The sequence below is a fragment of the Scyliorhinus torazame genome, chromosome 13 (assembly GCF_047496885.1).
Source record: "Scyliorhinus torazame isolate Kashiwa2021f chromosome 13, sScyTor2.1, whole genome shotgun sequence".
Classification (NCBI taxonomy): domain Eukaryota; kingdom Metazoa; phylum Chordata; class Chondrichthyes; order Carcharhiniformes; family Scyliorhinidae; genus Scyliorhinus; species Scyliorhinus torazame.
Window position 1 is genome coordinate 195,459 of NC_092719.1, and position 12,661 is coordinate 208,119.

The 12,661-nt window shown below is 44.9% G+C and overlaps 1 protein-coding gene across 6 annotated transcripts in view; it reads right to left on the reverse strand.

Moving 5' to 3' along the window:
- The window catches only part of pcloa (piccolo presynaptic cytomatrix protein a), a 633,232-nt gene that overhangs the window by 173,750 nt on the left and 446,821 nt on the right, over nt 1-12,661 (reverse strand). For all 6 annotated transcript variants that reach the window (XR_011934010.1, XM_072470931.1, XM_072470933.1 and 3 more), the window contains one exon: nt 7,857-7,904. Coding sequence is in view for 5 of the 6 variants with exons in the window: in XM_072470931.1 (XP_072327032.1) it covers nt 7,857-7,904 (48 nt within the window). In the remaining variant the exon portion in view is untranslated. The remainder of the gene's footprint in view (nt 1-7,856; nt 7,905-12,661) is intronic.

Sequence of the window (12,661 nt, forward strand, 5' to 3'; positions counted from 1 at the left end):
GCTGTTCTTCTCCTTCTAGGTGGTAGAGATTATGGATTTGGAGGGTGCTGCTGAAGGAACCTTGGTGAGTTGCTGCAGTGCATCTTGTAGATGGTACACACGGCTGCCACTGTTCGTCGGTGGTGGAAGGAGTGAAGGTGGTAGCAGGAGTGCCAATCAATAAATGTTTTGGCCCTGCAAGGTGCTGAGCTCTTTGAGTGTTGGTGAAACTGCATTCATCCAGACCAATGGGGAATAGTCTATCACACCCTGACTTGGACCTTGAAGATAGTGAACAGGCTTTGGGAGTCAGGAGGCGAGTTATCCACCACAGAATTCCAAACCTCCGACCTGCTATTGCAGCCACAGTATTTATGGGTGGGATTCTCTGTCCCACCAGACCTGTTTTCTGGTGCACTGTGCCCCCCGCTGGCAGAAGGAGCCTCCGTCCCGGGTAGCGACCAATGGAGTTTCCCCCACGTCATCGGGAAATCCACAAGCGTGAATACACTGCCGGCGAAGCGGAGGATCCCACTGACGGAGAATCTCACCTTATATGGCTAGTCCCGTTCAGTTTCTAGCCAATGGTAACCTCCAAGATGTTGATAGGGGGATATTTAGTGCTGGCAATATAATTGGATATTAAGGGGAGATGGTTGGATTATCGCTTGTGGAGATTGTCATTGTTGGCATTTGTGTGGCATGAAAGTAACTTGCTACTTATCAGTTGAAGCCTCAATATCGTCCAGGTCTTGCTGCATTTGGACATGGACTGCTTCATTATCTGAGGAGTCATGAATGGTGCTGGACATTGTGCAGTCATCAGCGAACATCCCCACTTCTGATGTTATGGCGGTTGGAAGGTCATTGATGAAGCAGCTGAAGATGGTTGGGCCTAGGACAGTACCCTGAGGTGATGGGACTGAGATGATTGACCTCCAAGCACCACAACCATCTTCCCTTGTGCTAGACATGACACCAATCAGCCGAGAGTTTCCCCCTGATTCCCATTGACCTCATTTTTTCGAGGGCTCCTTGATGCCACACTTGGTCAAATTGTGCCTTGAAGTCAATTGGGGCAGGCACTCTCATCTCACATTTTAAGTTCAGCTCTTTTGTTCATTTTGGAATCAAGGCTGTAATGAGGTCAGGAGCTGAGTGACCCTGGCGGAACCAAAACTGCACATCCTTGAGCAGGTTATTGCTGAGTAAGTGCCATTTGATCGCACTGTTGATGACTCCTTCCATCACTTTGCTGATGATCAAAAGTAGATTGATAGGGCAATAATCGGTGGAGTTGGATTTGTCCTGCTGTTTGTGTGCAGGATATACCTGGAAAACTTTCCACATTGCCAGGTAGATGCTGTGGTGATATACATCACTGTAAGTACACTACACCTAGCTAAACACTAGAGGGAGCACCAGAGACATGACACACAGACAGTCAACCAATAGGTCAGTAAGATAGGACACGACCAATGGGCATTCAAGATACACACAGAGGTGACACTACCACAGGAGGGCATTACACCAACCCATATAAAAGGACACATCATACATGCTCAGTCTCTTTCCAGTGGAGACACTCAGTGAGTACAGACACAGGGTTGATTGAACATCACACCCACCACGTGGATTGTAGCAGACTGGTTCATCAGTCTGAGTAGCTATAGCAGGATTAACAGTAGCATTGAATCCAAGTAGGAGAATTGTTAATAGTTTAATAAACGTGTTAAAGCTATCTCCAAGTCTGAACCTTCCTTTGTCAGAGTGCACATCAAGGAAGCAGCTTATGCTACGTCAAGAGCATAACAAAACAGATGCCAGCGTTGGAGCTGTACTGGAACAGCTTGGCTAGGATCACGGCAAGTCTGCAGTTCTGTTGCCGCAATATTGTCAAGGTCCATAGCCTTTGCAGTATCCAGTTCCTTCAGTCTTTTCTTGATGTCACGTTGGGTGAATCAAATTGGCTGATAACTGATATCTGTGATGCTGGGGACCTCTGAAGGAAATCATCCACTCAGCACTTCTGGCTGAAGGTTATTGCAAATGCCTGAGCTCTGTCAATGTCTTAGCAATTGTACTTTGACAGTTACCTTGTTCAGCCAATTGAATTGCTAAGGACAGGCAATGAGCATTGCATCAAGAGTAGAAATAGAGAGCAACAGTTGCGTGTGTGGGAAGCTGAAGGGCGATATAACTCTAATGAGCTGTTTGAAACATAAACTTACTAAAGATAATAGACATATTTCTGTATTACTACCCCTCCATTTACTATTATCAAACTTAACATGGTAGCAGAGGATCAACATTAAGTCTTGGTGATTGGTTGCTGCAAAAGGAGATTTTTGTCTCCACCCTCTGAAGGAAAAGAAGGATATTGCTGCTGACAAATTTAACTTACAGGATGACATAAGAAGATGCAAAATGTCAGGCTTTGATTGTCCACCAATTTTCTTGGAAGTGGAGCCAAATGAACAATGGAAAACTGGAGCTGAGATGTGGGCACGGGTTGCTGGTTACCCAGAAAGAAGCAAGGTCCAGGGGTGGTACAGCTAGCCAGGGAGATGTGTAGCACACTAGAGACTGTCGCTTCCGTGAGGATTCTCTTAATTGGCATGGCCCAGTTGGCAAGGCTGTCGGTACAATCGGTGCCGCCGTACCATCGCCAGGCGGTCCAATATCCATATCTGAATCTGCCTCGTTGTCTACACCGTCTCTGGTTGGATCTGCGGGTGCCTCAGGTCCCCCAGCGCCCTGACGTGCAACAGAATGGGGAATGGCCACAAGGGTCCTCCTCACCGTATGAGGACGGTGTCCAGGTCCTGCGTGGAGCCTCTGGGCCAGGTGCCTGGTTGCGTTGTCATATGTGGTCCAAGTGGCGCTGTGCCTTGGTGTCCTGTACCTGGATCACATTGGAGACCGGCCCTGTCGCATGGAGGACTATCTCCAGGATCCATGTGGCTCCGGTCCCGAAGTTCCTCACATAAACCACGTCACCTGTCGTGAAGTTGCGCACTTGTTGGTGGTGGTGAGAGCTGCCTGATGGACCTGTGCCCTGGTGTCGGGAAAGACGAGGCTGAGGCGTGACCGGAGTCGTTGTCCCTTGAGCAACTCTGCTGGCGCGATGCCGGTCGTAGCATGAGGCATTGTACAGTATCTAAAGAGAAACCGTGCCAACCGCATCTCCCAAGATCCCAAGCTCATCTTCCTCATGGCTCGCTTGAACGTTTGAACCGCTCGCTCGGCTAGTTCGTTGGTGGCTGGGTGTTACGGGGCCGTCCACACATACCTGATGCCATTTGCTGCCATGAACGATGCAAACTCCTTGTGAAAGCCACCCCATTGTCAGACACCAGGACCTCGGGCAGTCCGTGCGTGTTTCGAAATAGCCCTCAGTCTGTCCGTAGTTGCTCATGACATCGCCGTGGTAATCTGTTTTACTTCGAGTGGGCGTCCACTAATATGAGGAATGTGGCCCCCTGAAATGGGCCAGCAAAATCTAGACGTACACGGCACCGTGGCTTGCTGGGCCACTCCCAGGGGCGCTGTGCGCCAACATTCTCATTTTGGTCACCCCCGTTTCCCACAGGAGGGCGTCATCTTCGACACTAATTTTGGGTATAATGGAGGTCCTCAGCCCATCTGGTATCCCCCGTGTCAGGCCCCATATTAGACCATGTCGGAACCTCAATAACACAGGGTCGGTCTGGGTCCACTCTCTGATGTGAACTGCCCTCACTGGCAAAGTGTTCATCAAATGGAGAGTGGCTATCACCTTTGCAGCCGGCGGCCTTGTGGGCAGGGCCAGGTGACTCCCATGTGAGTGATTCCTGCGCCTATGCCCGGGCGATGCTCTAACAAAAACACGTACCTGACAGAAGCAGGGCCTGCCGTTGAACCCGGGCAGATGCTATTGGTGGAATCGCCCGATCTTCCTTGAATAACCCCAACAGGGACTTGTGGTCAGGAAATACCGTGAACGACTGCCCATAAACTCACTGGTGGAGTTTCCTCACCGGGACACCACTGTCAAACCTTCCTTCTCTATCTGGGCATAGTTCCGCTCAGCAACCACGAGCATACAGGACACGAGCTCTATGTAGCTTCGAGCTATCAGGCATGCGGTTTGCCAGGTCCGCCCCGACGTCGCATGGTGCTGTGTCGGACATGAGGAGCAGGGGCTTGTCCGGGTTGAAATGGGTCAGCAATTCCTCTGCCGAGAGACGCTGCTTTACCTCTTGAAACGCCTTCTGGTGCGGGGGTCCCAGTCCCATTTCTGTCCCTTCTTCAGCAGTTGGTGGAGTGGACTGGGTAGTGTGGCCATCCTGGGTATGAACATCCCACAATAGTTCACCAGGCCCAGGAAAGAGCGGTGCTCCATTTGGTTGCGAGAAATGGGGGCGAATCACGCGCACCTTCTCCGTTGGATGGAGGCCTCTGCTGTCCGCCCGATAGCCGAGATACGTGACGTCTGGCGTGTGGAACAGGCACTCCTCCCTCTGGAGGCCAGGCTGCCAGGGTACAACTCTCTTTATTCTCACACTGGATACAACAATCACTCCTCCCCACTCCCCAAAGGGTCACCTTCCCTGACCTGCTCCCAGATCGGGGTTTATATCCTGTGGCAAATTCCTCCATTTGGGAGGAAGCTCCGCCTCCCAGTCACCCGAGTAGCTCAAGAGTGTCGGAGGCGAATCGGATGCTGTACAAGCTCTGTCCCTGTAGGGGGTCATAACAGTTTCACAATCAACAAATCATTGTATTTACTCTATTCATCAAAAAGCTGCTGACACTTGTCGGGAAGGAATAAAATAATTGGTGATTATTATGATCTCAATTGTATTTTTCATTGAAGGAGATTGCAGCGAAAATGAAGGAGGGAGGGATGGAATGTAAAGGGATATGAACCAGATTTGTCATTTGGTGTTAATTATGTGTAACTTTTAATGGTAGCACAAATTACATTGTAAACACTTATTGTAGGATTATTCTACACAACAAAGTTTAATAATATACATAATACTGCTTCAATCATTGCCATATACTTCAGAAAAACCTTCAAAAAATCTACAATTAACAAAGGAACATAAGAAATAGGAGCAGGAGTAGACCATTCGGCCCATTCAGGCTGCTGTCCCATTTAATATGATCATGGCGGATCCTGGCCTTCACCTCCCCTGTCCTCTCTACTCTCCATAGCCATTGATTCCCTGGTAGCCCAAAAATCTGTCTGTCTCAGCTTTCAATATATTAAATGATGGACCATGAACAAGAATTCCAAAGATTCCCAACCTTTTGAGGTAATTAATTTCTCCTCATCTCAGTCCTAAACTATTCTCCTCTTATCCTGAGAAAGTGCCCCTGAGTTTTAGATTCCCTGACCCACGGAAATAAGCTACCCTATCAAGTCCCTTTAAAACCTTGCATGTTTCAGTGAGATTGCCTCTCATTTTTCTAAACTCCAGAGAATATAGACCCAAATAACAGCCTCTCATCATAGGACAACCCCTCATCCCTGAAGTCAGTCGAGTGAACTTTATTGTATTGCCTCCAAGCCGAGTATCTTCTTCTGTTCACTGTCCAAAGGTAGGTCTAAGCCGTATGCTGTGATTTCCATCACGAGTAGGGCAAAGAGGCAGGTTCTGAGTTCACCTCAAACAGATCAGCAGCAGGAGTGGCCACTCTTGCCCTCGAGCCTCCCCCGCTGGTCAATAAGATCATGTCTGATCTGAATATAACCTCCACTCCACATTCCCGCCTGCACCCGATAACATTTCACCCCCTTGCTATCGACCTGTGCCTTAAAATATTCAAACTCTACTTGCATTGCCTTTTGAGGAAGTTAGTTCCAAAGATTCACAACCCTCTGAGAGAAAATAAATCTCCTCATCTCTGTCTGAAATGAGCACCATTTATTTTTAAATAGTGACCCCTAATTCTATATTCTCCAGCAACAATCCAATATTTTTTCTCTGCTGATATTAAAGATTTTAATTTTATTTTTAGCTCGAGGTTAGCCTTTATTTCTGTTGTGCAATTCACCCCCTCGACAGTGACGACGGACACAAAGTATTTGTCCAATGTCTCCATAATTTTCCGAGTTCTCCATGATAATTTCTCTTGTCTCTGCTTTTAAAGGACCAATACTTACTTTAGCTAATCTCTTCAAGCACTGACACGCTGTTTTTATAATCCTGGCTACTTCACATATTCTGTTTTTCCCTTTTTAACTTTTTGGTGACTCTTTGTTGGTTTCTAAAAAAACACTCCCAATCCTCAGTCTTGCTACTTGTTCTTTTCAATATTACATTCCACCTCTTTTAATCTAATACATCTTTAACTTCCAAATTAAGTCACAGATGGGACTTTCTTCATAAGATATAAGATAAGATTTATTTTAATGGAGTGTATTTTTGTTGAACATGTGAATTGTTTCTTTAAATGTTTTCCACTGTTATGGCTATACCTTTTAATCTATTTACCTGATTAAGCTTAATCAATTCTTCCTTCCTATGTAATTTAATTTTTAAATGTAAGTTATTGTTTGTGGTTAGAGCATGACAATTTCAATTTTAACACAGAATTCAAATATATTATGATCATCATGTCCCTTTTTTGGCCTGTGACATTACTAATTAATCCTCCCTCGTTACACAATACTAGATCTAAAATAACTTTTTCCTAGTCCACTCCATTATGTAATGGTCCTGAACACTATCATAGAAACATTCTACACACTCACCTTCCTGACCACCTTTGCAAATTTGATTGTCCTAGTCTATAAGAAGAATAAAGTTCCCTAGAATTATTACATTGTCTTTGTTACAAGTTCCAAAAATTTCTTGTTCAGTGCTCTAGACGATGGTATAACTATTGTTTGTGGGTCCATAAATTACATCTACCAGCATTTTCTGACTCTTGCTATTTCTAATCTCGATCCATAATGATTTTACGTCAGAAAATTTTGAACCCAGCTTCTTTCTCACTGACATCCTTATGCTATTCTTTACTGTCAGGACTATTCATTCTGACTTTCTGGAATACTGTGTGCCTGGAATTTTTATTTTCTAACCTTGGTCACCTTGTAACCATGTCTCTGAGAATGGTGATTAAACCTAAACTACTTACCTCTATTTGTGCCATTAGTTCATCGATTTTATTGTGGCTATTTCACACTTTCAAATAAAGAGGCCTTACTGTAATGTTTTGCCTGTATTCGCGGCATGGACCTTACTCAATGATGCACAATCACAGTTAAGTTTTGTCCCACTCCCACTCTGCTTGTGTTACCTACATTGCTACACTGTCCCATTACCTTGGCCTGTCTCTTTGTATTTCAAAATCTCTTGAGCCCTTCACCACCCCCACCAAATTTTGTTAGTTTAAAGCCCTGTCTACAGCCCACAGTAAGACAATTGGTCAGGACACTGGTGCCAACCCAGTTCAAATGGTGCCCATCCCAAATGAATAGATCACTCTTCCCTGAGTACTAATGCCAGTGCTCAAAGAATCAAAGCCCCTCCTTCTCCCATGAGCCACATGGTTAATTCTCTAATTCCCTTGGTTCATACATCTTTCACATTATGCACTGTCCTGATATGGATTTATTTGCTGTTCTAAATTGCAAGGTTTGCAATTTAAAGGAAGACATAAATCTGGAATTATTGCTGTGTTTTGTTTAAATCTGGGCCAATTTTTGAACTGTACTTTTACCATGTGATTTTAGATCAATAATCTCATGTAGATATGAAAGTGGACAGTAGACAGATTTTGGCAAACAGCTTCAGAAATCTTAATTTAGTAATTATATTTGGTATTATTAGAAAAATGAAGCATGGACTGTAATATGGCACAAAATGATAGGTGAATTTTACCTGAATTTCACCAGTAATTGAACGTGACTTGTTCGCTGTTTCTGGAGGCTGTAACATAATGAAAATTAGATGAAATGGCTTTTTCACATAATGGTTAAACAAGTTACTTAATTGTCACTTTTTACTTCCGCCACTCAAGATCGGCAGTGGTAACATTTTTGCTCCTGTTTGGTAGCCTTTATATCTCAAAAACTAAGGAACAAGTTTTGATGAAACCTATTAGACAGAAAGGGTATCAGCCACAGAAGAACAGATCTGTTTTATGCCAAAGGTGTGGATCCTGACCAAGATCTTGGAATTTTTTAGAGGATCTGTTGACATTAGAATATAAAATAAATAACACATTTAATAAAGAAATGGAGATGTTGATTGGATTAAGGAATTAAAATATACTGTACAGCATTTGAATCATTTCCAAAAGACTAGAAAGCATGGGATCTCATAACACGACCTTGAATATCCTTACTTTGAGAGGGCAACCAACCAGCCAAACTCCTGGGTGAAGCAAGATAGCAAAAATGATCCTTAAGCATTCACAGTTTAAAAAAAATATTATAATGCTTTCTTTAAAATGTTTTTACTGCAATGCAATGGACATAAGAACATAAGAACATAAGAACTAGGAGCAGGAGTAGGCCATCTGGCCCCTCGAGCCTGCTCCACCATTCAATAAGATCATGGCTGATCTTTTGTGGACTCAGCTCCACTTTCCGGCCCGAACACCATAACCCTTAATCCCTTTATTCTTCAAAAAACTATCTATCTTTATCTTAAAAACATTTAATGAAGGAGCCTCTACTGTTTCACTGGGCAAGGAATTCCATAGACAATACAAGCTTGACTGGTAACAGTTGAATTTTCTTAAAATGTCAATACAGCTTAGAGAGACACCTGACAGCTGCCCTGGGACATAAGGGACAGAGCTTTAAAATTAGAATTCCCGAAAAAGTTTGAGACAAAGACATTTCAAACTCTTAAGAAATCATACTGGATTGTAAGTACTATCTTCTTTAATCAATATTTGTTTACAAACTTTTAATCAATATTTGTTATATCAAAATTGTTTATTAAGATAGGACAAGTAGAATTGTAATTTTATAACACGCTTTCATTACCATTTATTCTATGATATAGACTACATTACAATAATGTAATATATAATTGGTTCTTATAATAAATATTAATAAACACAGAAAATAGGAGCAGGAGTAAGCCATTTGGCCTTTTGAGTCTGTTCTGTCATCATTAAGATCGTGGCATATCATCAAATTCAGTAACCTGTTTCTGCTTTCCCCCTTACATCCTTTGCCCCAAGAGCTTTATCTATCTCCTTCTTGAAAGCAAACTTTAAAAAAGCTGTATTCTCATTATTGTATCCTCACAACCCCACATGCAGATAACAATATCCTAGAATTCTTAAGTTAGGATTCTAGGTGCTGATATTGGTAAATTTAACAGGGCTTTTTTCTGCTATAACATACCTGCAGAAATATTCTACCCTGAGATAACCTTGCTCGTTCTAAAACCCCGAGAGAAGAAATTTCATTTAAGGACCCAGATTGTAGTTGGTAAACTGACTTGCTTTAATGATCTAAAATTTATCTTGGATCAGTCCGTAAACTAACAATAAGTTCAGCTGGGTAGGTTCACCGAGTATATGTGTGTGTGTGTGTGTGTGTGTGTGGTGGTGGGGGGGGGGGGGGGGGGGGGGGGGGGGAGGAGGAGGAATGTTGGTGACAATAGTAGAACCATTAACAGGGTGATATCATGAATGGACTTTTTTAAAGGATATTGTGGGGTGTTTTATTTAGAATGTTGCTGATTATTTTGGAATATTGTGGATTGTTTCAGCTGCTGTGGTAAAATTCAACTGTAAAAGTGCGAGCAGTGTTTTCAGAGCAGGTTGTCAGAGATGAATTGGTCTGAAATCTTCTCAGCCAAACGGGAACTCTTCATAAAAAGATTTACAGCTGGATCCTCCATTTGTGGACTATGTTCTCTCGCCCCAGCTGAATTGCACCAGGTTTACAATCCCCAAAAGGGTCGTAAAGCAGGATACCATTCCATATTACTTGCCGTGGAAATATGGGCATGGCATGGAATATGAGGGATTCCCAGGGATTGGCTTCGATTGTCTCTACCAGCATGGACCTTGGCGTGGTCCTTGTCCACCGTGAGGTCCACCATGCCAGGGCCATGATGGCAGAGACCACAAGTGATCCGTGCCCACAGAATTCCTGACGGCTGCCCCTGGAGAATCACGGGAGGCTGGGAAAACTGGGCCCTGACACTCAGACCCATTTGCATTTATTTACACCCCCCCCTCCCTGCCAGCGTGCATTGTGAACCTCGTTCATGCTGCCAGCGGGAGGTCAGTGCATTGCGTTCGGATTTTCCCTGACACCCAATTCCCTGTCCCATCGGGAACAAATTCCAGGATGGAGAATCCTGCCCTTAGTTTTTCAACTCTATACCTCCATTCCTCACCAGGCTGTCCAGTCCCTCTATACCTCTATCCTCCACCAGGATAGTCTGGGGCTCTCCTTTCTTCCTCAAACAGAGGCCTGAACAATACCCATCCACCACCACTCTCAGCTGTCTGGGATGAACCTGTCCCTCACTGAACAATTCATCCCTTTAACCTTTTTCATTTCCTCCAAAAACAAAGGTGTTGCTATGGGGACCCACATGGGTCCTAGTTTTCCCTGTCTCTTTATGGGCTATGTGGAACATTCCCAGTTCCAGTCCTACTCTGGCCCATCCCACAACTCTTTTATCGGCAACATCGACGACTGTTTTGTGCCACTTCATGTTCCCGTCTGGACCTGGAAAATTTTGTTTCTTTCGCTTCCAATTTCCATCCTTCTATCACCTTCACATGGTCCATCTCCGGCCCTTCCCTTTGCTTCCTTGATCTGTCTATCTCCATTTCTGGGGATAGACTGTCCATTCGTATCCATTCCAAACTCACTGCTCCCACAGCTACCTCGACTCCAGCTCTTCACACCCCACATCCTGTAAGGACTCCATCGCATTCTCCCAGTTCCTTTGACTCCATCACATCTGTTCTGATGATACCACTTTCCAAAATGGTGCTCCTGACATGGCTTAATTCTTTCTTAATTGTGGTTTCCCACTTACTGTGGTCGACCGGGCTCTCAACTATGTCCGACCCATCTCCCGTACCTCTACTCTCACCCCCTCTCCTCCCTCCCAGAACCAGGATAGGGTCCCCTTGCCCTCACTGTTCACCCCACCAGCCTCCACATTCGAAGAATCATACTCTACCAACTCCAGCATGCTTCCACCACCAAAAACATCTTCCACTCACTCCCCTTGTCAGCATTTCACCAGGACCATTCCCTTCGGAATACCCTGGTCCACTCCTCCATCACCCCCAACACCTCACCCTCTTCCCACGGCACCTTCCCATGCAATCGCAGAAGGTGTAACGCATGCTCCTTTACCTCCTTCAATCTGGTTTATTACATTCGCTGCTCCCAATGCGGTCTACTCTACATTGGAGAGACTAAACGCAGACTGGGGGACCACTTTGCAGAACACCTCCAGTCCGTCTGCAAGCGGGACCCAGACCTTCCGATCGCTGTCATTTCACCTCACTGTCCTGCTCTCACATCCACATGTCCGTCCTTGGCCCGCTGCAATGTTCCAGTGAAGCCCAACACAAACTGGAGGAACACCATCTCATCTTCCAATTCGGAACAAAGAACAGTACAGCACTGGAACGGGCCCTTCGGCCCTCCAAGCCTGTGCCGATCATGATGCCCTAAATAAAAAATAACCTTCTGCCCTTACTCAGTCCCTCTATTGAAGAGAACCAATCAAGCAACAGCAGACACCACCATCACCGTCAATGGCTAAGTCCTGTCTCGCAGACATCACATTTTGCAATAGTATTCCAAGGGAAAACCACGCACAAATCTTTGGCTCAAAGGTTATGTGTTTAAAGGTTGCCAGGCAGCAACAGAATGTCTCTCTGTTGCACAAATATTGACTAATCTCTCTCCTGGACAGCTGTGCAGGAAACATTATTTGCAAACAATGAGACGCCTCGGTCCGAAGTTCACAAAAAGGCAAAGTCGAAATATTCCACTTTGCTCTTGCTCCTGTATTTGCTTTGTTTGGCCCGTGTTCCGCACTGTAACCAATCACTGTTGATGTACCATTGTCAATGTACTTTGTCGATTGTTCTTTTTGTCGACTATGTTCGTTCCCTTGGCTGCAGAAAAATACGTTTCACTGTACTTTGGTACATGTGACAATAAATCAATCAATCAATCAAAAATCAATCATCAGCTGGACAAGAAAGCAGTAAGCATCCAGCTTCCTTTCTATTGAAATTAAATTTGCACCCCATCCCCCACCATCAACATTCACTCCCTCCACCATCAATGCACAGTAGCAGCCGTGTACCATCAACAAACTGACCACGCCTCCTTCAGCAGTATTCTTCAAACCTGTGATCTTTACCACATAGAAGGACAAGGGCAGGAGACACATGGAAACACAACCAACTCCAACTTCCCCTCCAAGCCACACACCGTTCCTTCACTGTCGCTGGGTGAAAATCCTGGAACTCCCTCCCTCACAGCACAGTGGGTGTACCTACACCACATGGACTGCAGCGGTTCAAGAAGGCAGCTCACCCCCACCTTCCCAAGGAGCAAACAGGAATAGGCAATAAATGCTGGGCCTCGCCAGTCACATCTACGTTCCAAGAAAGAATTTTAAAAGTGGGTCAGTTCTGGCCGTACTGGACTCCGCGCCCACCACACCCTACATTA